At 45.1% G+C, this 24720-nt stretch overlaps 1 protein-coding gene across 3 annotated transcripts in view; it reads left to right on the top strand.

The window, feature by feature from the left end:
- Positions 1–24720, top strand: part of LOC143818311 (interleukin-1 receptor type 2-like) — a 47380-nt gene that overhangs the window by 1076 nt on the left and 21584 nt on the right. For all 3 annotated transcript variants that reach the window (XM_077299661.1, XM_077299662.1, XM_077299663.1), the window contains 2 exons: positions 1842–1914; positions 6595–6660. In XM_077299661.1, coding sequence (XP_077155776.1) covers positions 1851–1914; positions 6595–6660 — 130 coding nt within the window. In that variant the 5' untranslated portion in view covers positions 1842–1850. The remainder of the gene's footprint in view (positions 1–1841; positions 1915–6594; positions 6661–24720) is intronic.

The following is a 24720-nucleotide window of genomic DNA, read 5'->3' as shown; positions in this document are numbered from 1 at the left end:
AGATCCTTAGCACTTGTTGGCGCTTTTACCTTCACTCTGCGGTCCAGCTTACCCCAAACCATCAGGTCATCTGGCATAGCACCCCATCACTCTCCTTCTTGGTCAAGTAGCCCTTACACAGCCTGGAGGTGTGTTTGGGGTCATTGTCCTGTTGAAAATTAAATGATGGTTCAACTAAACGCAAACCGGATGGAATAGCATGCCGCTGCAAGATGCTGTGGTAGCCATGCTGGTTCAGTATGCCTTCAATTTTGAATAAATCCCCAACAGTGTCCCCAGCAAAGCACCCCCACACCATCACACCTCCTCCTCTATGCTTCTCGGTGGGAACCAGGCATGTAGAGTCCATCCGTTCACCTTTCCTGCGTCGCACAAAGACACGGTGGTTGGAACCAAAGATCTCAAATTTGGACTCATCAGACCAAAACACAGATTTCCACTGGTCTAATGTCTATTCCTTGTGTTCTTTAGCCCAAACAAGTCTCTTCTGCTTGTTGCCTGTCCTTAGCAGTTCTTTCCTAGCAGCTATTTTACCATGAAGGCCTGCTGTACAAAGTCTCCTCTAACAGTTGTTGTAGAGATGTGTCTGCTGCTAGAACTCTATGTGGCATTGACCTGGTCTCTAATCTGAGCTGCTGTTAACCTGTGATTTCTGATGCTGGTGACTCGGATAAACTTATCCTCAGAAGCAGAGGTGACTCTTGGTCTTCCTTTTCTGGGGCGGTCCTCATGTGAGCCAGGTTCTTTGTAGCGCTTGATGGTTTTTGTAACTGCACTTGGGGACACTTTCAAAGTTTTTCCAATTTTTTGGACTGACTGACCTTCATTTCTTAAAGTAATGATGGCCACTCGTTTTTCTTTACTTAGCTGCTTTTTTCTTGCCATAATACAAATTCTATTCAGAAGGATCAGCTGTGTATCCAACAGACTTCTGCACAACACAACCGATGGTCCCAACCTCATTTATAAGGCAAGAAATCCCACTTATTAAACCTGACAGGGCACACCTGTGAAGTGAAAACCATTCCCGGTGACTACCTCTTGAAGCTCATCAAGAGAATGCCAAGAGTGTGCAAAGCAGTCATCAAAGCAAAAGGTGGCTACTTTGAACAACCTAGAAAATAAGACATATTTTCAGTTGTTTCACACTTTTTTGTTAAGTATATAATTCCACATGTGTTAATTCATAGTTTTGATGCCTTCAGTGTGAATTTACAATTTTCATAGTCATGAAAATACAGAAAAATCTTTAAATGAGAAGGTGTGTCCAAACTTTTGATCTGTACTGTATATATATATATATATATATATATATATATATATATATATATATATATATATATATATATATATATATATTTTATTTTATGATCCAGAAGGTACAGTGACCACGATAATAAGGTTCCATAAAAAAAATCAGACCTGGTTGACTTTTTGAATCTTGCATTATCAAGGTTGTGGTTCCCTTGGGGTCACGGTCATACAAAGATAATCATTCACAGAACTGGTAGATCTGCAGCAGATATAAAAGTGACTTTATCATAATGGTCCCGGGTACCGCACATCCGCCTCCTATTGATTGGAATAGAAGGCAGATGTGCAGTATCCTGGCACGGCTACTATCAGAAGGTGGAGCAGCTCCGCAATGGAGCATTTGCAGCCAGCGACCACCGCCAACACTGAGAACAGCTGATAGAAGGGGTTCCGAATGTCGGACCCCGACCCATCAAACACTGATGACCTATCCTAAGGAATGGTCATCAGTGTTAAAGTAGTGGACAACCTCTGTAAATATGTTTGAAAACATTGGCTAATTGCATATTATTCTCTTTGCTTTCTAGGGCAGAGATATGATCAAGATGTGTGCAATGTGTGTTTTGTGCACTTGGATCAGTTTCGATTTCAGAGGTGCAGGTAAATGTAGTTTGCCACTTATACTGTATGTATTTAATTTGGTGTTTTAAAAATAACCCATTGATATTCTTTTAGAATTAATCCATTTCTGATTGTATAAAAGTCAGTATTTATTAAACAACGGCAGTGGGGAAAAGTGTAAGCACGCAGTCAGATGGCCATATAACATGGATGGCGATTGCACCACAATGCTCGGACTGGCCATCTGCTTTACTGACCCAAGAATGACAGTTACATAGAAATACATGCACCACAATGCTCGGACTGGCCGTCTGCTTTACTGACCCAAGAATGACAGTTACATAGAAATACATGCACCACAATGCTCGGACTGGCCGTCTGCTTTACTGACCCAAGAATGACAGTTCCATAGAAATACATGCTGTCGCACTCAGGTCAAAAGAGCTGCCGGCCAGTCCAAGCATTGCAATGCGATCATCATCCGTTATACGGACGTCTGACTGCGCCCTTAGGGAGATTTACAAGGAGGCAGAAAAACCTCTTTGGACATTCTGCCTAAATAAGCCCATACTACTTTTTTGTAGAAATTTACAGAAAAACCCACGTTGAATGAACCTGGATGAAGGCCTTATTCATATGCTACAATAGGTGTTGGTAATAGCCTAATAATCTGTGGGGGTCCAATTGCTGGGACCCGCAGTAATTATTGTTATTATTATTATTTATTTTTATAGTGCCATTTATTCCATGGTGCTTTACATATGAGCGGGGCAAATATAGACAAGTACAATAAACATGAGTAAAACAAGGCACACACAAGTACAGGAGGAAAGAGGACCCTGCCCGCGAGGGCTCACAGTCTACAGGGGATGGGTGAGGATACACTAGGTGAGGGTAGAGCTGGTCATGTGGTGGTTCAGTAGACTGGGGATCATTGCAGATTGTAGGCTTGTTGGAAGAGGTGGGTCTTCAGGTTCCTTTTGAAGGTTTCTGTGGTAGGTGAGAGCCTGATGTGTTGGGGTAGAGAGTTCCAAGTATAGGGGAAGCACGGGTGAAGTCTTGGATGCAGTTGTGGGAGGAAGAGATGAGAAAGGAGTAGAGAAGGAGATCATGAGATGATCGAAGGTTGCGTGTAGGTAGGTAACGGGAGACCACGTCACAGATGTATTGAGGAGTCAGATTGTGAATGGCTTTGTATGTCATTGTTAGTGTTTTGAACTGTAGCCTCTGGGATATAGGAAGCCAGTGAAGGGCCTGGCAGAGAGGAGAGGCTGGGGAGTAACGGGGAGACAGGTGGATTAGTCGGGCAGCAGAATTTAGGATGGATTTGAGTGGTGCCAGAGTGCTAGAGGGGAGGCCAGAGAGTAGGAGGTTGCAGTAGTCGAGGCGGGAGATGATAAGGGCATGTACTAGTGTTTTTGTGGTTTCATTGTCAAGGAATGCACGGATCCGGGAAATATTTTTGAGTTGGAATCGGCAAGAGGAGGCAAGGGCTTGGATATGTGGCTTGAAAGAGAGGGTAGAGTCAAGGATCACCCCGAGGCACCGAGCGTGCCGGACCGGGGAAAGTGAACAGCCATTGACATTGATGGATAGGTCGGGTGGAGGGGTAGAGTGAGGTGGGGGAAAGATGATGAATTCTGTTTTTTCCATGTTCAGTTTTAGAAAACGAGCAGAAAAGAAGGATGAAATAGCAGACAGACATTGTGGGATTTTGGTCAGTATGGAAGTGAGGTCGGGTCCAGATAGGTAGATCTGCATGTCATTAGCGTAGAGATGATATTGTAAACCGTGGGATTCTATGAGCTGTCCCAGGCCGAAGGTGTAGATGGAGAAGAGTAGGGGCCCTAGAACTGAGCCTTGGGGAACACCGAGAGACAGGGGGCGAGATGAGGAGGTGGTGTGGGAGAGGGAGACACTGAATGTCCGGTCTGTTAGATATGATGAGATCCAGGATAGGGCCAAGTCTGTGATGCCAAGAGATGAGAGAATCTGTAACAGGAGGGAGTGGTCCACAGTGTCAAAGGCAGAAGACAGGTCCAGGAGGAGGAGGACAGAGTAGTGTCACTTGCTCTTGTCGGTTAGTAGGTCATTGGTCACTTTAGTTAGGGAAGTTTCAGTTGAGTGATGGGTTCAGAAGACAGATTGTAACCGGTCAAAGAGGGAGAAGGAGGAGAGGTGGGAGGACAGTTCAAGATGGACATGCTGTTCCAGTAGTTTTGAGGCATGAGTGAGAAGGGATATTGGGCGATAGCTGGACACAGAGGATGGGTCGAGGGAGGGTTTTTTGAGGATAGGTGTGATTGATGCATATTTGAAGGATGAGGAGAAGACATCGTTAGTAAGTGAGAGATTGAAGAGTTGTGTTAGGGTTGGGATGAAGTCTTTTGCAAGGTTAGGGATGAGGTGGGACGGGAGTGGGTCAAGAATGCAAGTGGTGAGATGTGATCTTGATAGAAGGATGGAGAGCTAATCATCTGTCATGGTGGAGAAGCTGGCTTTGGAACAGGGCTGAGAAGTCAAGAGGAGGGGCATTGGGGGCTGCGGGCCAAAGCTTTGTCTGATGTTATCTATCTTCTGCTTAAAGAAAGAGGCAAATTCTTCAGCTGAAATGAGAGGGGAGGGAGGAGATGCTGGGGGACAGAGTAGAGAATTGAAAGTGTTGAAGAGCTGTTTAGGGTTGTGAGTCAGGGAGGCTATGAGACATGAGAAGTAAATTTGTTTTGCGGCAGTGAGCGTGGACTTGAAGCTGGCGAGGGACTGCTTGTATGCAGTGAAGTGCTCAGCAGAATGAGATCTCTTACATCGCCATTCAACGATCCTGGAAGCCCGTCTCAGTTCTTTGGCCAGGCTGGTTAGCCAGGGCTGCCTGTTGATTCTACGATTTTTGCTATGCATGAGTGGGGCGGCCGAATCAATTGTTGCTGTTATTGTGGTGTTATAAAAAGAGGCAGCAGCATCTGTGTCATGGAAGGAAGCTATGTCTGTAAGAGGGAGAAGGGACTCAGAGAGTGATTGTAAATTGAGGTGTTTGAGATTTCTGCAAGGGTGAGTGAGATTGTGGAGTGGAGGTTGCTCACTTGGACGGGAGAGAGAAGAAAATGTCAGTAGGTTGTGGTCAGACAGGGGGAGGGGTGAGTTAGTGAGATTAGTAAGGGAACAGAGGCGGGTGAAGATGAGGTCCAATGTGTGGCCATCTTTATGGGTGGCTGGGGATGACCATTGAGTGAGACCAAAGGAGACAGTGAGCGATAAAAGTTTAGAGGCGGCTGAGGTGGAAGTGTCAATGAGGATATTGAAGTCACCCATGATGATAGTGGGAATGTCAGCTGAGAGGAAATGAAGTAGCCTGGTGGTGAAGTGGTCAAGAAAGGTGGAGATGGCTAGTTCTGGGGGGCGGTAGATGACAGCCAGCTGGAGAATGGAGGGGGAGTAGATGCGGACAGAGTGCACCCCTCCACCACGTTTGTTGCTGGGCAAGGGGTGTGAGAGAAGTGGAATCCACCATAGGAAAGGGCAGCTGGAGAGGCTGAGTCAGAGGGGGTGAGCCAGGTTTCAGTGATGCCGAGGAAGGAAAGCGCTCTGAATGGAGCGCTCTTATCCCTGGTAGAATGGAGTGCCAAAGTGCATGCTCGACTGCTGCTCCATTCATTCCATCTGGGGCTAACTAAGTACCGCGTTCAACTTTTTCCAGCAGCACCACAGAGAATGAATGGAGAGACTGTCAAGCATCTAACCTGTCCTTGTATCTTTTAACAGAGAAACAAATGTCTCATACGCATCAAAATTCTCAGTTCTTCCGATCAGTAAAATATCACCTGTCTTCACCGACAAGTCTTTTAATTTAGTCAAAAGCAGGATTGACTCAATAAAAAGCAGAACACAAAAAAAACAGAATGGTGAAAATTAAATTTAAGCAAAATATATTTGGTTAAATAACCAGGCCTCATCTGAATGGGGAGTAAAAAGGATACTAGACATAGCACACAATTAAAACCTTGCATGGGAAAAATGGGTGGTGAAGAGTGTTAAGCCCTAGAGGGGGCCACCCACCCCCCATTATGTACCACAGAAAAGAAGAAATGGGCCTACACACCTTTACTGTTAAATTAATGAAAGTGCACAAATTCACTACTGTGGCCATATACAAGCATATACAATCACAATGAGTGAGCACACTGTGATTAATGAATACATGAACTTCAATATTGCTGTAAAAGTATTTGTGCACCTTTAATACGAAAGGCGAGCAGGCCAAATTCTTTCTTTTCTGTAGTACATATTGGGGGTGTGGCCCCCTCTAGGGATCAGCAATCTTTCCCACACAAGGATTTAATTGCAAGCTATACCTTGTTTACTTTTAACTCCCCATTCAGATGAGGCCCTGTTTGGCACATGTAGAGGTAGGACATACAGTGGTTGGGGACCATCCATATTAAAAAGTACACCTTGACGTGGTTAGATGGCTTTTGTGCTCTTTGATCAAAAACGCTATGTACTTTATGGTTTTAACGTTTACAGCAGTATTGAAGTTCATGTATTCATTATTCGCGGTGTGCTGAGCTGACACATCGTGTATGTATTTGTTTGTATATTGGCCACATAGTGTACATCAATTTAATACTAAAGGTGTGCGGCCATATTTTTTTCTTTTCCTTTTTTGAAAATTTTCTTTGGTTTTCTTGGACTAAAAGATAATTTGACTCTTACTCTTTCTAGCAAGCAGAAATATGGCTCCTAGGATCATAGAACCCCTTAAAAATATGAACTTGTACGTGAAAGCAGGTAAGAATTCTAACAGTCACTAATTTTCTTACTAAGAGTAGGAAAAATGCGTATAGGTCCCTTTTGGAAAAAATTTCCTATAGGTCCCTTATAGTTACTAGTTGATATAAACTCCTCAACATTGAAATTGCAACACCAAGTAGGACATGCTGTAAAGTTATGCAAACTGAGGAAGTAGCAGCTATAGCTAAGATCTACAAGTGATGACATTTTCAAGCACCTAGCTCCAAACTGTGGCATAAAAGTCAAATTGAATGCAAATTTTTTAGTCACATGAAACCTCAAAAATCAGATCATGTCTTGTGGGAGGATTGTGCAATGGTTCCTGTTCGTCAACAAGCCAACTATCGCTATTTGTCACACACCTAAAAGCAAAGAAGAGTCCATAGTTTATCACACTGGCCGATCGCATCACAAATAGGTTTGGAAAGACCACAATGGAATGCCAGCAAGAGGTGCAGTGAGGTGAATATCTGCACAAAGTGTTTGTTAGTTATCCATTCTACACTGCAAGTGAAATTGCACGTCACATGCCAAGACTAGACCTCAAACACACAGACACAAACCATCTGAAGGTGTCTGTGTGACGTTGGGCTACAAGCCAGACGTCCAGCTTCCGGTTTTCAACTGGCCTCAGATCTCAGCTCGCAAAAGCTATCATGGTGTAGAGCAAGATGGCTATTGAGGATAGAATGGAGGTCTATCTAGCATGGTGAAAGGCACAAAAAAAACCCTCACAAAGCATTTATGAATTTCAGATTTTTGTTAAAAAAGCGATCAGAAAATGTTATGTAGTCCAAAATGGTACAAATAAAAACATCAACTGTTCCCGCAGAAAACAAGCCCCACATAGCTCGTTCAGCAAAAAAATACAAAAAGTTATAGATCTCAGAATATGACGATACAATAAATATTGTATTTTTCGGATTATAAGACGCACTTTTATGATTCCCAAAAATAGTGGGAAAATGGGGGCGCGTCTTATAAACCGAACACTGTTCTTACCAAGGGGTCAATGCTGCTGGCCCGGAGCTGGAGGTGTTATGGTGGTCCTGCGGTATGCAGTGGTGGTACGGCCACAAGCGGTGGTCCTGCAGTGGTGGTACGGTGGCACATATCCGGAAGCGATAAAATGGTATATTTGTCATTTTCACTCTGAAACATCCATCCATGCACTAATGTTTGGAAAATGCCAGTGTGGTCACTTCACTCCTAGATGATTTCCGAGTGTCACTTGCAAAATGGGGTCGCCTTTTGTGGATTTCTCCTGCTTTAGATGCTTAAGGGCTTTACAAACTGCTCCAGAAAACTCTGCTCCCTAAACATCAAATATCACTCTATCTCTCGTATGTATGTATGACCACATGTAGGGTATTGCTGGATTTAGAAGTTATTGCTTTATAAGTGTTTGGTTCCATTTATTCCTATTATTCTTTATGAAAATGTAAAACTTGGGGCTAAACAGCATTTTCATGTAAAAATCGTAATGTTTAATTTTCACGTCCCAATGCTATAACATTCTGTGAAGCACCTGTGGGTTCAATATACTTACCACATCCCTAGATGAATTTCTTGAGTAGTTTAGTTTTCAAAATTGGATCATCTGTGGAGGAGTTACTGCTCTTCTGGCAGTACAAGGGCTCTACGAATGTGGCATGGTGCCCACAAACCATATGAGCAAAGTGTTCTTCTCAAAATGGCACTCCTTTTTTTTTTAGCTCTACTGTGTACCGAAATAGTAGTTTTTCACAACACATTGAGCATTGGCGTACTCAGGAGAAATTGCACAACAAATTTGGTGGTCCATTTTCTCATTATCAATGTGAAAATGAAAAATTTGGGGCTAAAGCAACATTTTGTGGGGAAAAAATGTAATTTTTAAGTTAAACTGTCCAATGTATCAATATTCCACAAAGCACCTGTAGGTTGAATATGCTCTCCACACCTCTAAATAGATTTCTTGTGAGGGTAAAGTTTTTAAATAGGGTCACTTGTGGAAGTGTACACCCAGCTTCAGAGGTGCAATGCAGATGACCAGATGTTTAGAAGATGGCTTCTGGTCAGGCGCAGTGCACCTCTGAAGCCAGGAAGTGTACACCTGGCTGCAGAGGTGCAACAATGCTGCCAAAATGTGTGGAATGCATGTGCGAGATTTGAAGGGGCTGGCAATGATGATATCTCCTTCAAATTATGTTATCACACCCGATCGACTAGTCAAAGCCCTCATTAGCATAGGAAACCAGGACAATATAAATCCTTTTTTTTAAATCTCATTTGTACAGAAAATGTTTTACGGTAATGGTTAGGCAGGGAATTTACTAATAAATAAGTGAATACTGCTGGGTTGGAGGGTATGGGGGACCTGACAAATCCTGCTGAGAGATTCCCTTTCACCCTCTAAATGCCTCAATTGATAGCTATTGCAGAATTTAGAAGGCTGTCATCGTGAGGGCTTGATTGTTACCATGGCAACCCAAGGTCATCATGATGACTTCCGGCTCGCCCAGTCTCCTGGTTTTGGCTTACAAATACTGATGTAAAATACTGACCCAATACTGAACATGTGAATGTAGGTTGAGTGTGTGATAGCAGCCAAATGTAAACAACTATATTAATCTGGTATCACAGTAATCACACTGGCCTGAAGAACAAAGCCATTTTAGCACTTATACCACATGAAAAACGGTGTAAAAAAATAAATTAAAACAATTCTTGACCTAATGTTCATTTGTTCATTCTGCCTCCCAAAGATCACAGTAAGGATTGGGTCACATTTATCCTGCACGCTACCCTGAGCGTTTATATTAGGGTTTCTGTGCAAATCTCTGAAATACATGATTCCATCGGAACCCCCGACAGAAGATTCCCTATAATGAGGCAGATGGAGACACTGTGGTCTCTGTCTGGCCTATGAACCAATAGCAGGGGTAGATTAAGGGTAGCCAGGGCCCCGGGCTGTTCAGACACTGTGGGCCCCCCGGTCATGTGATGGGGTCATGTGACGGGGTCCTGCGACGGGGTCATCATATACCTGAACCAGATTATTCCAGAAAAATAGTTGCTGTGTGAAACTATAACCTGTCAAACATCCATTGATCTAGTCAACTTACCCTTCAGTTCAGTATATAGTATACAGTGTATAGTGTCAGTGTATAGGTAACACTGACTCAACAGTGAAGTCTCTAGGTGAAGTCCTTCATCTTTCATCTAGCACAGACCGCCATCACTTCATTCAGCCAGGACTCGTCTCTGCCGGAAATAACACAGTTATCTCGAGCTCTGCTTGCAGAACACATTACTTAATTTTTCCCAACTTCTACATTACACCACATGAAGAAAAAGAGGCGACATAGTGTCACTCTACAGAGTAACAGGACCGCCCCTCATTTAAAACAGTGTCCTCAAAAAATAAAATAAATACATCACTGCAGTAATAATATCCCTTAATTAGCCCCTATGGTAATAATAATATCCCCCATCCTGGCCCTGAGTATCTCATTCCTGGCTCCAGCCATATGTTCTCCCATCCTGCCCTCATGAGTATCCATCCTGCCCCATATGATCTCCCCATCCTGCCCCATCAGTCTCTATCGTATCCATCCTGCCCCATGATCCTGCACGATCTGTCTCCAATCCTGCCCCATGTCTTTCATTCTGCCCCGTGTCTCCAATCATGCCCCGTATCTACATTCTGCCCGTGTCTCCAGTCCTGCCCCCAGTATGTCCAGCATCTCTGCCCCCAGTGTCCAGCATCTCTGCTCCCAGTGTCCAGCATCTCTGCCCCCAGTGTCCAGCATCTCTGCCCCCAATATCCAGCATCACTGCCCCTAATGTGTCCAGCATCCTGCCCCAATGTGTCCAGCATCCTGTCCCCAGTGTGTCCAGCATCCTGTCCCCAGTGTGTCCAGCAATCTGCCCCAGTGTCTCCAGCATGTTGACCCCAGTGTGTCCAGCATATTTCCCCAGTGTGTCCAGCAATCTGCCCCAGTGTCTCCAGCATATTGCCCCCAGTGTGTCCAGCAATCAGCCCCAGTGTCTCCAGCATATTGCCCCCAGTGTGTCCAGCATCCTTCCCCCAGTGTGTCCAGCATATTGCCCCCAGTGTGTCCAGCATATTGCCCACAGTGTCTCCAGCATATTGCCCCCAGTGTCTCCAGCATATTGCCCACAGTGTCTCCAGCAATCTGCCCCAGTGTGTCCAGCATAATGCCCCCAGTGTGTCCAGCATATTGCACGCAGTGTGTCCAGCATATTGCCCCAGTGTGTCCAGCAATCTGCCCCAGTGTCTCCAGCTTATTGCCCCCAGTATGTCCAGCATTCTGCCCCAGTGTGTCCAGCATATTGACCCCAGTTTGTCCAGCATCCTGCCCCCAGTGTGTCCAGCATCCTGCCCCCAGTGTGTCCAGCATCCTGCCCGCAGTGTGTCCAGCATATTGTCCCCAGTGTCTCCAGCATATTGCCACCAGTGTGTCCAGCATTCTGCCCCAGTATGTCCAGCATATTGCCCCCAGTGTATCCAGCATATTGCCTCCAGTGTGTCCAGCATATTGCCCCAAGCGTGTCCAGCATCTGTGCCCCCAGTTCGTCCAGCATTCTGGCCTGGGCCCCCCGGATTACCATTCACAATTTAAAAAAAAACGAGTTCTCCTCACCTGTCCGGGCTCCTGCGGCAAAACTCCCTCCTCGCAGCTGAAGCGCGCACTCGCCGGTGACTGACAATGATGTCAGACGCCGGCGACATGCACACTGCAGCTGATGTCAGCTGCCAGCCTCCGATTGGCTGGCGGCTGTTAACTATTGACATGCGGGCGCACGCCCGCACATCAATAGCGTTAAACTGCCGCAGCGCCAGTAGGGGCCCGGTGAGCCCAGGCCCATACGCCAGTCAGGGCAGTAATGCCCTGATGGCGGCCGAGGTCAATCTGAGCTGTTGCCCAGGGCCCCCCCACACCACTGGGCCCTGGGCTACCGCCCAGATTGACCTCATTATAATCCGCCACTATCCACTAGTGTCCGTCTTTTTAAGCATACATAAAATCACGGTCGGCCACAGTTGTGCACACCACTGAAAAAAAGGATTCCACTGAACTGAAGCCAGACAGAGTCCATACTATCTCTGCTGCCTCCTGTTACTGGATAGAACCATCCGGGGTTTCATCTGAATCACATCATTCAGAGATTTAGATGGAAACCCTGATGTAAGTGCTCAGTGTAGAGTGCCGAATAAATGTGATCCAAAATGTTATCTAAAATGTTCCCAATAAAAGTTTCAACTCAATCCACAAAAAAGCAAGTCCACACTCAGGTCCTTCATCTGTCTATGGATATATATGGGGCTTCCACATGACTGGTATCACAAAAGCTCTGGAAAAGTGAATTGGCTTCTCGTTCCCCCAAATAAATCCAACGAATGCTGTGCTCCCAAATCCAAATCCTCTCTCCCTTCTGAGTCCCACAGTGTGCTTAAATCACATTTAGCATCCACATGTTTTGCATTTCTGTAGCAATGAAAGTCCGCTTCATATACAGGTGTGTGTCTCCAGAAGAACAAGCTGGGCACAATGTACAGGCACTAGAATGTATTGGGCACTACACTGGCAGATTTGCAATTTTCATTTGGCAACATCCACTGTTGCTTGTTTCTGGAAAATACCCATGGAGTCAAAATCATCACTGCACCAGTAAATTCCCAAAGATGCTCAATTTCCAAAATGGGGTCGCTTGAGAGGGGGATCATGCTTAACTGACACTTAAAGGCTTTATAAATGGAGTCCGCAAACTATTCTGTATGATAATTTGTTCTCAGTCAGATAGCCCTCTTTCCCTCCCTATTCGCGCCATGTGGCTAAGTAGTACTGTACAGCCACATAAGGGGTACTGCCACATTCACCAGAAATTGTGTCACAAATTGTGGTGCCATTTTTACCTATTTCCACAAGGGAAAATCTAAAATTTGGAGATAAAATTGTTGTTAAAATGTAATTATTTTTTCTACACTCCCCAATGGTATGAAACTCTGTGACACACTTGTGTTGTCATTATGATTACTGTTGTGATTTTGCTTTTTGCTCCCTCTAGTGGTCATTAGTGATTTGACTCTGGAGCTTCTGTCTTTTTTCCTATATCCTCACCTGGGCCGTTAGTTCAGGGGCGTTGCTATATAAGCTCCCTGGACCTTCAGTTCAATGCCTGGCATCGTTGAAATCAGAGCTAATCTGTTGTGCTCTTGTCCTATGATCCTGGTTCCTGTATTTCAAGCTAAGTCTACTTCTTTGCTTTTTGCTTTTGTTTTGTTTGGTATTTTTGTCCAGCTTGTTCCAATCTGTATCCTGACCTTTGCTGGAAGCTCTAGGGGGCTGGTGTTCTCCCCCCGGACCGTTAGACGGTTCGGGGGTTCTTGAATCTCCAGCGTGGATTTTTATAGGGTTTTTGTTGACCAGATAAGTTATCTTGCTATATTCTGCTATTAGTAAGCTGGCCTCTCTTTGCTGAACCTGGTTCATTTCTGTGTTTGTCATTTCCTCTTACCTCACCGTTATTATTTGTGGGGGGCTTGTATCTTGCTTTGGGGTCCCTTTCTCTGGAGGCAAGAGAGGTCTTGTTTTCTTCTCCTAGGGGTAGTTAGATTCTCCGGCTGGCGCGAGTCATCTAGCGATCACCGTAGGCATGATCCCCGGCTACTTCTAGTGTTGGCGTTAGGAGTAGCTATTTAGTCAACCCAGTTACCACAGCCCTATGAGCTGGATTTTTGAATCTCGCAGACTTACACGTTCCTCTGAGACCCTGTCCACTGGGGTCATAACAGTATGCCAGGCCAGTATTAAATGTTTAATGCATTGCAGAAGTGGGATTATAAGAAAGAAAATTTTGAGTTTTTTTTTTCCCTCTCTCATTTTTTTTTTTTTTTTTTCTTTTCCCCTTTACCTCAGAGTGGCTTAAGCTTGCTGCAGACATGAATGTCCAGACCTTGATTACAAGTGTGGACCAGCTTGCCGCTCGTGTGCAGGGTATACAAGATTATGTTACCAGAAATCCTAGGTCTGAACCCAAGATTCCGATTCCTGAACTGTTTTCAGGAGACCGATTTAAGTTTAGGAATTTCAGGAATAATTGTAAATTGTTTTTGTCCCTGAAACCTTGTTCGTCTGGAGACTCTGCTCAACAAGTAAAAATTGTTATTTCATTCTTACGGGGTGACCCTCAAGATTGGGCTTTTTCGTTGGCGCCAGGAGATCCGGCATTGGCTGATATTGATGCGTTTTTTCTGGCGCTCGGTTTACTTTATGAGGAACCCAATCTTGAGATTCAGGCAGAGAAAGCCTTGCTGGCTATGTCTCAGGGCCAGGACGAGGCTGAGGTGTATTGCCAAAAATTTCGGAAATGGTCCGTGCTGACACATTGGAACGAGTGTGCACTGGCCGCTAATTTTAGAAATGGCCTTTCTGAGGCCATTAAGAATGTTATGGTGGGTTTTCCCATTCCCACAGGTCTGAATGATACCATGTCCCTGGCTATTCAAATTGACCGGCGGTTGCGGGAGCGCAAAACCGCAAATTCCCTCATGTTGTTGTCTGAACAGACACCTGATGTGATGCAATGTGATAGAAAAACCGCAAATTCCCTCATGGTGTTGTCTGAACGGACACCTGATTTGATGCAATGTGATAGAATCCTGACTAGAAATGAGAGGAAAATTCATAGACGCCGGAATGGCTTGTGCTACTACTGTGGTGATTCTACACATGTTATCTCAGCATGCTCTAAACGTATATCTAAGGTTGTTAGTCCTGTCACCGTTGGTAATTTGCATCCTAAGTTTATTCTGTCTGTAACTTTGATTTGCTCACTGTCATCTTATCCTGTCATGGCGTTTGTAGATTCAGGTGCTGCCCTGAGTCTTATGGATCTCTCATTTGCTAAGCGCTGTGGTTCTATTCTTGAACCATTAGAAAATCCTATCCCTCTTAGGGGTATTGATGCTACGCCATTAGCAGAAAATAAACCGCAGTATTGGACACAGGTTACCATGTGCATGACTCCTGAACACCGCGAGGTGATACGTTTTCTCGTTCTACATAAAATGCATGATTTGGTTGTTTTGGGGCTGCCATGGTTACAGACCCATAATCCAGTCCTTGACTGGAAGGCTATGTCAGTGTCTAGTTGGGGCTGTCGTGGTATTCATGAGGATTCCCTGCCTGTGTCTATTGCTTCTTCTACGCCTTCGGAAGTTCCGGAGTATTTGTCTGATTATCAGGATGTCTTTAGCGAGTCCAGGTCCAGTGCATTGCCTCCTCATAGGGAATGTGACTGTGCAATAGATTTGATTCCAGGCAGTAAATTTCCTAAGGGAAGACTGTTTAATCTGTCGATACCTGAACATACCGCTATGCGTTCATATATCAAGGAGTCTCTGGAGAAAGGACACATCCGTCCGTCTTCTTCCCCTCTTGGTGCGGGATTCTTTTTTGTGGCTAAAAAGGACGGATCTTTGAGGCCTTGTATTGACTATCGGCTTTTAAAAAAGATCACTGTCAAATTTCAGAATCCTTTGCCGCTGTTGTCTGACTTGTTTGCCCGGATTAAAGGTGCCAAGTGGTTTATCAAGATAGACCTTCGTGGTGCGTACAACCTTGTGCGCATTAAGCAAGGGGATGAATGGAAAACCGCATTCAATACGCCCGAAGGTCATTTTGAGTACTTGGTGATGCCTTTTGGGCTCTCTAATGCCCCTTCAGTTTTTCAGTCCTTTATGCATGACATTTTCCGGAACTATCTGGATAAATTTTTGATCGTTTATCTGGATGATATTCTGTTTTTTTCTGATAATTGGGACTCGCATGTGGAGCAGGTCAGGATGGTCTTTAAAATTTTGCGTGAAAATTCTTTGTTTGTCAAGGGCTCAAAGTGTCTTTTTGGTGTACAGAAGGTTCCCTTTTTGGGGTTCATTTTTTCCCCTTCTGCTGTGGAGATGGACCCAGTCAAGGTCCGAGCTATTCTTGATTGGACTCAGCCCTCGTCAGTTAAGAGTCTTCAGAAGTTCTTGGGTTTTGCTAACTTCTACCGTCGTTTTATCGCTAACTTTTCTAGCATTGTGAAACCTTTGACGGATATGACCAAGAAGGGCTCCGATGTGGTTAATTGGGCTCCTGCTGCCGTGGAGGCTTTCCAGGAGTTGAAACGTCGGTTTACTTCGGCGCCTGTTTTGTGCCAGCCTGATGTCTCGCTTCCCTTTCAGGTTGAGGTGGATGCTTCAGAGATTGGAGCAGGGGCCGTTTTGTCGCAGAGAGGCCCTGGTTGCTCTGTTATGAGACCTTGCGCCTTTTTCTCTAGGAAGTTTTCGCCTGCGGAGCGAAATTATGATGTGGGCAATCGGGAGTTGTTGGCCATGAAATGGGCATTTGAGGAGTGGCGTCATTGGCTCGAGGGTGCTAAGCATCGTGTGGTGGTCTTGACTGATCACAAAAATCTGATGTATCTCGAGTCTGCTAAACGCCTGAATCCTAGACAGGCCCGCTGGTCATTGTTTTTCTCCCGTTTTGACTTTGTTGTCTCGTATTTACCAGGTTCAAAAAATGTGAAGGCCGATGCTCTTTCCAGGAGCTTTGTGCCTGATGCTCCTGGAGTCGCTGAACCTGTTGGTATTCTTAAGGATGGTATTATCTTGTCAGCTATTTCTCCAGATCTGCGACGTGTGTTGCAGAGATTTCAGGCTGATAGGCCTGATTCTTGTCCACCTGACAGACTGTTTGTGCCTGATAAGTGGACCAGCAGAGTCATTTCCGAGGTTCATTCCTCGGTGTTGGCAGGTCACCCAGGAATTTTTGGCACCAGAGATCTGGTGGCCAGATCCTTTTGGTGGCCTTCCTTGTTTAGGGATGTGCGGTCATTTGTACAGTCCTGTGGGACTTGTGCTCGAGCTAAGCCTTGCTGTTCTCGTGCCAGCGGGTTGCTCTTGCCCTTGCCTGTCCCTAAGAGACCTTGGACACATATCTCCATGGATTTAATTTCTGATCTTCCGGTGTCTCAAGGCATGTCTGTTATCTGGGTGATATGTGATCGCTTCTCCAAGATGGTCCATTTGGTTCCTTTGCCTAAGCTGCCTTCCTCTTCCGATCTGGTTCCTGTGTTTTTCCAGAACGTGGTTCGTTTGCACGGCATCCCTGAGAATATTGTGTCAGACAGAGGATCCCAGTTCGTTTCCAGATTCTGGCGATCCTTTTGTAGTAGGATGGGCATTGACTTGTCGTTTTCGTCTGCTTTCCATCCTCAGACTAATGGACAGACGGAGCGAACTAATCAGACTTTGGAGGCTTATTTGAGGTGTTTTGTCTCTGCTGATCAGGACGATTGGGTGACCTTCTTGCCGTTGGCTGAGTTTGCCCTTAATAATCGGGCTAGTTCCGCCACCTTGGTTTCGCCGTTTTTCTGCAACTCTGGTTTCCACCCTCGTTTTTCTTCGGGTCATGTGGAACCTTCTGACTGCCCTGGGGTGGATTCTGTGGTGGATAGGTTGCAGCGGATCTGGAATCTTGTGGTGGACAACTTGAAGTTGTCACAGGAGAGGGCTCAGCGCTTTGCCAACCGCCGCCGCGGTGTGGGTCCCCGACTACGTGTTGGGGATTTGGTGTGGCTTTCTTCCCGCTTTGTTCCTATGAAGGTTTCCTCTCCCAAATTTAAACCTCGTTTTATTGGTCCTTACAAGATATTGGAAATCCTTAATCCTGTATCCTTTCGCCTGGATCTTCCTGTGTCGTTTGCTATCCACAACGTGTTTCATAGGTCCTTGTTGCGGCGGTACGTTGTGCCTGTGGTTCCTTCTGCTGAGCCTCCTGCTCCGGTGTTGGTTGAGGGCGAGTTGGAGTACGTGGTGGAGAAGATCTTGGATTCTCGTCTCTCCAGGCGGAGGCTTCAGTACCTGGTCAAGTGGAAGGGCTATGGTCAGGAAGATAATTCCTGGGTGGTCGCCTCTGATGTTCATGCGGCCGATTTAGTTCGTGCCTTTCACGCCGCTCGTCCTGATCGCCCTGGTGGTCGTGGTGAGGGTTCGGTGACCCCTCACTAAGGGGGGGGGGTACTGTTGTGATTTTGCTTTTTGCTCCCTCTAGTGGTCATTAGTGATTTGACTCTGGAGCTTCTGTCTTTTTTCCTATATCCTCACCTGGGCCGTTAGTTCAGGGGCGTTGCTATATAAGCTCCCTGGACCTTCAGTTCAATGCCTGGCATCGTTGAAATCAGAGCTAATCTGTTGTACTCTTGTCCTATGATCCTGGTTCCTGTATTTCAAGCTAAGTCTACTTCTTTGCTTTTTGCTTTTGTTTTGTTTGGTATTTTTGTCCAGCTTGTTCCAATCTGTATCCTGACCTTTGCTGGAAGCTCTAGGGGGCTGGTGTTCTCCCCCCGGACCGTTAGACGGTTCGGGGGTTCTTGAATCTCCAGCGTGGATTTTTATAGGGTTTTTGTTGACCAGATAAGTTATCTTGCTATATTCTGCTATTAGTAAGCTGGCCTCTCTTTGCTGAACCTGGTTCATTTCTGTGTTTGTCATTTCCTCTTACCTCACCGTTATTATTTGTGGGGGGGCTTGTATCTTGCTTTGGGGTCCCTTTCTCTGGAGGCAAGAGAGGTCTTGTTTTCTTCTCCTAGGGGTAGTTAGATTCTCCGGCTGGCGCGAGTCATCTAGCGATCACCGTAGGCATGATCCCCGGCTACTTCTAGTGTTGGCGTTAGGAGTAGCTATTTGGTCAACCCAGTTACCACAGCCCTATGAGCTGGATTTTTGAATCTCGCAGACTTACACGTTCCTCTGAGACCCTGTCCACTGGGGTCATAACAGATTACTGCATTCTTAGATGAATTTATTAAGAGGAGTAGTTTGTAAATTGAGGTCACTTATGTGATGGTTCTGCTGTCCTGGCTCCTCAGGGGCTCTTCCAGTGGGTCATGGCACCCGCTAACCATAACAGCAAAATCTGGACTATAATATGGCACACCTTCCCTTCTTAGCTTTCAACTGTGCCTGAAAAGTAGTTCCCAATTACATGTAGGGTATTGGTGCACTCAAGAGAAAAATACAAACTTGGGGCTAAAAAAACATTACTGGTAAAAAAAATCCTACTAAGATCAGCCTGCAGCTGTCTGTTTAACCTTTGCTGGTTAATAAAAGTATGGAGACCCCCACATCATTATAAATAACCAGTAAAGGATAGAAAAAACAGCTGTGAGCTGATATTTATAGGCTGGAAACCTTTATCGATATTGACCTCTTCCCAGAATAACAACAGCCCTAACTGTCTGCTTTTCCTCAGTTGGTTATTAAAAATAAGGGGCCATACATCATTTTTTGGTCCCCCTTTTAATATCCAGTAAAGGCTATACAGACAGCTGTGTGCTGTTATTAATAGGCTGGGAACATTTCTGGATATTGTCCCCTTCTAAAAATCATAACACCAGCTCAAAGCTGTCTGCTTTTCTTACTAATGTGATTTAACTCTGAGTAGGTTTCAATGAATAGATAGATATTTACACATTGCATTGATAACAATAGTCTACATTGAGTAAAGGTACCGTCACACTAAACGACTTTATAACGATATCGCTAGCAATCCGTGACGTTGCAGCGTCCTCGCTAGCGATATCGTTTAGTTTGACACGCAGCAGCGATCAGGATCCTGCTGTGATGTCGCTGGTCGCTGAATAAAGTCCAGAACTTTATTTGGTCGTTTGATCGCTGTGTATCGTTGTGTTTGACACCAAATGCAACGATACCAGCGATATTTTACACTGGTAACCAGGGTAAACATCGGGTAACTAAGCGCGGGGCCGCGCTTAGTAACCCGATGTTTACCCTGGTTACCAGCGTAAAATGTAAAAAAAACAAACAGCACATACTCACATTGCGTCCCCTGCAGTCTGCTTCCTCCTCTGACTCAGCGCCGCAAAGTGAAAGTGAAAGCAGCACAGCGGTGACGTCACCGCTCTGCTCTCACTGTACGGCGCTCAGTCAGTCAGGAAGTGGACGCAGGGGGACGTGAATGTAAGTATGTGCTGTTTGTTTTTTTTACATTTTACGCTGGTAACCAGGGTAAACATCGGGTTACTAAGCGCGGCCCTGCGCTTAGTTACCCGATGTTTACCCTGGTTACCAGGGGACCTCGGCATCGTTGATCGCTGGAGAGCGGTCTGTGTGACAGCTCTCCAGCGATCAAACAGCGACGCTGCAGCGATCGGCATCGTTGTCGTTATCGCTGCAGCGTCGCTTAATGTGACGGTACCTTAACATTGATCTTGGACTGTGCGTTGTCTAGCCTCACACCATTCTATTGATTCTATCTAGCCTAGCCAGTTGGGTAAACTAATTAACTCAATGTTTACTGACTAGCTTAAGCCATTTTTCTGTCCACATTTGTTTGCAGGGCAATTGTCCTGCTCTTAAGGCCCCGTCACAATAAAGGTACCTTCACATTAAGCGACGCTGCAGCGATAGCGACAACGATGCCGATCGCTGCAGCGTCGCTGTTTGATCGCTGGAGAGCTGTCACACAGACCGCTCTCCAGCGACCAACGATGCCGAGGTCCCTGGGTAACCAGGGTAAACATCGGGTTACTAAGCGCAGGGCCGCAATGTAAAAAAAACAAACAGTACATACTCACATTCGCGTCCCCCGGCGTCCGCTTCCTGCACTGACTGAGCGCCGGCCCTAACAGCAGAGCGGTGACGTCACCGCTGTGCTGTACTTTCACTTTCACTTTACGGCGCTCAGTCAGTGTGGGAAGCGGACGCCGGGGGACGCGAAGGTGAGTATGTAGTGTTTGGTTTTTTTACATTTTACGCTGGTAACCAGGGTAAACATCGGGTTACTAAGCGCGGCCCTGCGCTTAGTAACCCGATGTTTACCCTGGTTACCAGTGTAAAACATCACTGGTATCGTTGCTTTTGGTGTCAAACACGACGATACACGCCGGTCTGACGACCAAATAAAGTTCTGAACTTTGTTCAACGACCAGCGATATCACAGCAGGATCCTGATCGCTGCTGCGTGTCAAACACAACGATATCGCTAGCCAGGACGCTGCAACGTCACGGATCGCTAGCGATATCGTTTAGTGTGAAGGTACCTTTAGCGACGCTAAAGCGATCCCGACAACGATACGACCTGTCAGGGATCGTTGCTGCGTCGCTATGTGGTCGCTGGTGAGATGTCAAACAGTGAGATCTTCCCAACGACGCAGCAGCGATGCGGCGACCTGTAGCGACCTGTACAATGAAGCGACCACCAATCGGAGCAACGCAAATGCCGGTGTCGGTGTCGTCAACGAGGTCGTTGGTAAGGTGTCAAACACAGCAATGTGTGCTACCCAGCGGGACCTCAACGATCAAAAAAAGGTCCAGGCCATTCCGACACGACCAGCGATCTCACAGCAGGGGCCTGGTCGCTGCTACGTGTTAAACATAGCGAGATCGCTACTGAGGTCGCTGTTGCGTCACAAAACTTGTGACTCAGCAGCGATCTCGCTAGCGACCTCGCTTAGTGTGACGGGGGCTTTACCCCCATTTTGCTCTCCTTTGCAGCCCCCTAGCCCTTACCATGACCATTTTACAGCCATTTTTCAGCACCAAAGTTCAGGTCTCTATTGACTTTTGTTGGGTTCAAGGTCAAATTTGGGGTCAAGTTCGGACCCAAACTATACTTTTAACTCAAGTTCGGCCAAAATCGAACTTCCACAGGTTTGCTCATCACTATTCATAACAAAAAAATGATGTTTAAAAAATGATGCTGATGTAATGTAAACATGTGGTAAATGTTATTTATTTTTTATAACTACGTTGTGTGATATAATTATCTGGTTTAAGGGCATTAAAACTAAAAGATAAAAATTAAGAAATTTTCAAAATGTCAGCCCAAATTTTGTTATTTTCTCAAATAAATGCAAAAAATATTGGCTTAAATTTACCACTAACATGAAGTACAATGTGTCATGAAAAAAACAGAATCACTGGGATGCATTGAAGCGTTTTAGAACTGTTACTACATAAAGTGATACTGGTCAGAATTGTAACATTTGGCCTGGTCAGGAAAGTGAAAACTGGCTTGTGTGAAAAGTGGTTAAGGAAGTAAACATTCAGAATTTTGAAAATTTACATTTTTTCCCATATTGTTATAAAAAATGCAAAAAATAGCTACCTAATTTTATGTCTAATGTAAAATACAATGTGTCTAAGGAAGACAATCTCAGAATCACTGGAATATGAGCAAACACAAAGCTTCAGACACAAAAGCTGAGGAGAACTGCTGTAAGAGAAGCCAATGCTGTGGGTTGGTGATTTTGCAAGATTTATAACAGCAACTTGTCATGGGCAGAGAGGGGAAGAGGAGGGAAGTGAGTAGCTAGCAGCTGTACAGAGATCAATTGAGAGCGGTGACTGCTACTGTGCACATGGCTCCTGGAATGCAGCTACTACTACTGTCCGAGCTCCATGGAAACCAGCAATTCACTATGACAGATAAAAGCTGTCAATTCAGGAGAATAACAGCAGATTGAAAAAGCATGTCAATTGCAAACTTGCTTATTTTCATGCTGTTCAACTAATTAAAGCAGTTTAAGAACTTGAGAATACCCCTTACAGCTAGTAAGTTGTTAAATATCATGCTAACATTATTATGCATGTTGATATTACCGTATGTGCAGTGTCAAAATTCTTTTTGATACAGGAAAGATATATATCTTGGTACCGTGTTAGCCAGTAGATAGAAAAATGTTTAGAATTGAGAGTCCTCAGTGGTTGATACCTTTTAATGGCTAACTGAAAAGATGGTAACAAATTGCAAGCTTTCGAGACTACACAGGTCTCTTCATCAGGCAAAGACTAAAACAAATTCTGAAGAATCACATATTTATGCACAACATAGCACAGAAAAAAAACAACCATGGATAAGACAGTTGACATGAAGCAGAATTACCATGAGTGATAAACAGTTATGTCCATAAATGTTGGGCCAGTTCTTAGATAAGGAATGTTTTATTGTCCTCTGATTGGTTCTGTTGTGATGACCCCACATAGTCTAAGGGGCAAGTTCCTTAGTTCCTTAGTTGATGTAAAAAGACATAAATCCATGCGACATATTCGTTCCTGCACTAAGGCTGTCAAAGGTCGTCATCAGTTTATATTCCCAAACTCTTCTGTCTCTCTGAGATTAGAAGTTACCTTTTAATACAAGTAATTTCATGTCCATAATGCTATGATCAGGGAGACAAAAATGTATTGCAACAGGTAGATCCATTCTTTTTTCTCTTATTGTGTGGCAGTGAGAATTCATTCTTGTTCTAAGCTTTTGCCCTGTCTCCCCCGCATACAGACCCCCAGTTGGACATTTAGTACAAATGATTAGGTACACCACATTAGAAGTGATGCAGCTGAATGTACCTGGTATCTTGTAGTCCTGAAGTGAATTGGGGATGTTTATCTTGTCCGTGGTCATTATAAATGGACAGGTTTTACATTTTTTCTGGTTGCAAGGAAAGGTTCCTGCAGCTGTGGGAGAGGACAGGGAGCTTCTGACAATGATGCTTCTTAGATTTGGGGGCTGCCTAAAACACAGTAGTGGGGGGTCTGGAAAAATGGATTGTAATCAGGCATCTTTTTGTATTAAAGGTTGTAATTTCCATGCAGCTCCCCTTAGCACCTCCAGATTTGGATTGTAGGTGACTACTAGAGGTACCCGGTTATTTTCTTCTTTAGCTTTGTAATGTAGCAGGTAGTGTTAAGCATTCCGATACCGCAAGTATCGGGTATCGGCGGATATTTGCGGTATAGGAATTCTGATACCGAGTTCCGATACTTTTGTGGTATCGGGAATCGGTATCGGAACCATATTCATGTGTAAAATAAAGAATTAAAATAAAAAATATGGATATACTCACCTCTCCGGTGGCCCCTGGATCTTACCGCTGTAACCGGGAGCCTCTGTTCCTAAGAATGAGTGCGTGAAGGGCCTTCGATGACGTCGCGGCTTCTGATTGGTCGCGTGACCGCTCATGTGACCGCTCACGCGACCAATCAGAAGCCGCGACGTCAGCCGCGACGTCATCGAAGGTCCTTCACGGGCTCATTCTTAGGAACGGAGGTTCCCGGTTACAGCGGTAAGATCCAGGGGCCACCGGAGAGGTGAGTATATCCATATATATCCATATACTCACCTCTCCGGCGGTCCCTGGACTTTACCGCTGTAACCGGGAGCCTCTGTTCCTAAGAATGAGCCCGTGAAGGACCTTCGATGACTTCGCGGCTGACGTCGCGGCTTCTGATTAGTCGCATGAACGGTCACATGAGCGTTCACGCGACCAATCAGAAGTCGCGACATCATCGAAGGCCCTTCACGCGCTCATTCTTAGGAACAGAGGCTCCCGGTTACAGCGGTAAGATCCAGGGGCCACCGGAGAGGTGAGTATATCCATATTTTTTATTTTAATTCTTTATTTTACTCATGAATATGGATCCCAGGGCCTGAAGGAGAGTTTCCTCTCCTTCAGACCCTGGGAACCATTCCGATACTTTGCGTCCCATTGAAATGCATTGGTATCGGGTATCGGTATCGGCGATATCCGATACTTTTCGGGTATCGGCCGATACTATCCGATACCGATACTTTCAAGTATCGGACGGTATCGCTCAACACTAGTAGCAGGTGATTCCTTGATATTCTGGTGGCTTTTGTAATCTGGTTTTCAATTGTTCTTGGAAGGTAGCCCTGATTCAAAAAGGTCTTTCTGAGGCAACCAAGGTGTTCATCCCTATCCATTGGGTTGGAACATATACGATTGTATGTGATGGCTTGGCTGTAGACAATAGAGTTTTTTATGTGTTGTGGATGGAAACTGTCCCATTTAAGGTATGTTGGACAGTAGATTGGATTCTGATACAGGGATGTCTCTATTTTATTGTTCAGCAGGTTAATGATGGTGTCCAAAAAGTTAATTTCAGTACAGGAGTAGTTGAGTGTCAAGTTGATGGTAGGATGACATTGATCAAACTGTTCATGGAACGTCTTTAGCTGTGGC

The sequence above is a fragment of the Ranitomeya variabilis genome, chromosome 3 (genome assembly GCF_051348905.1).
Source record: "Ranitomeya variabilis isolate aRanVar5 chromosome 3, aRanVar5.hap1, whole genome shotgun sequence".
Lineage (NCBI taxonomy): Eukaryota > Metazoa > Chordata > Amphibia > Anura > Dendrobatidae > Ranitomeya > Ranitomeya variabilis.
Note: the sequence above shows the minus strand (reverse complement) of the source record. Positions and strands in the feature narration are given on the sequence as shown.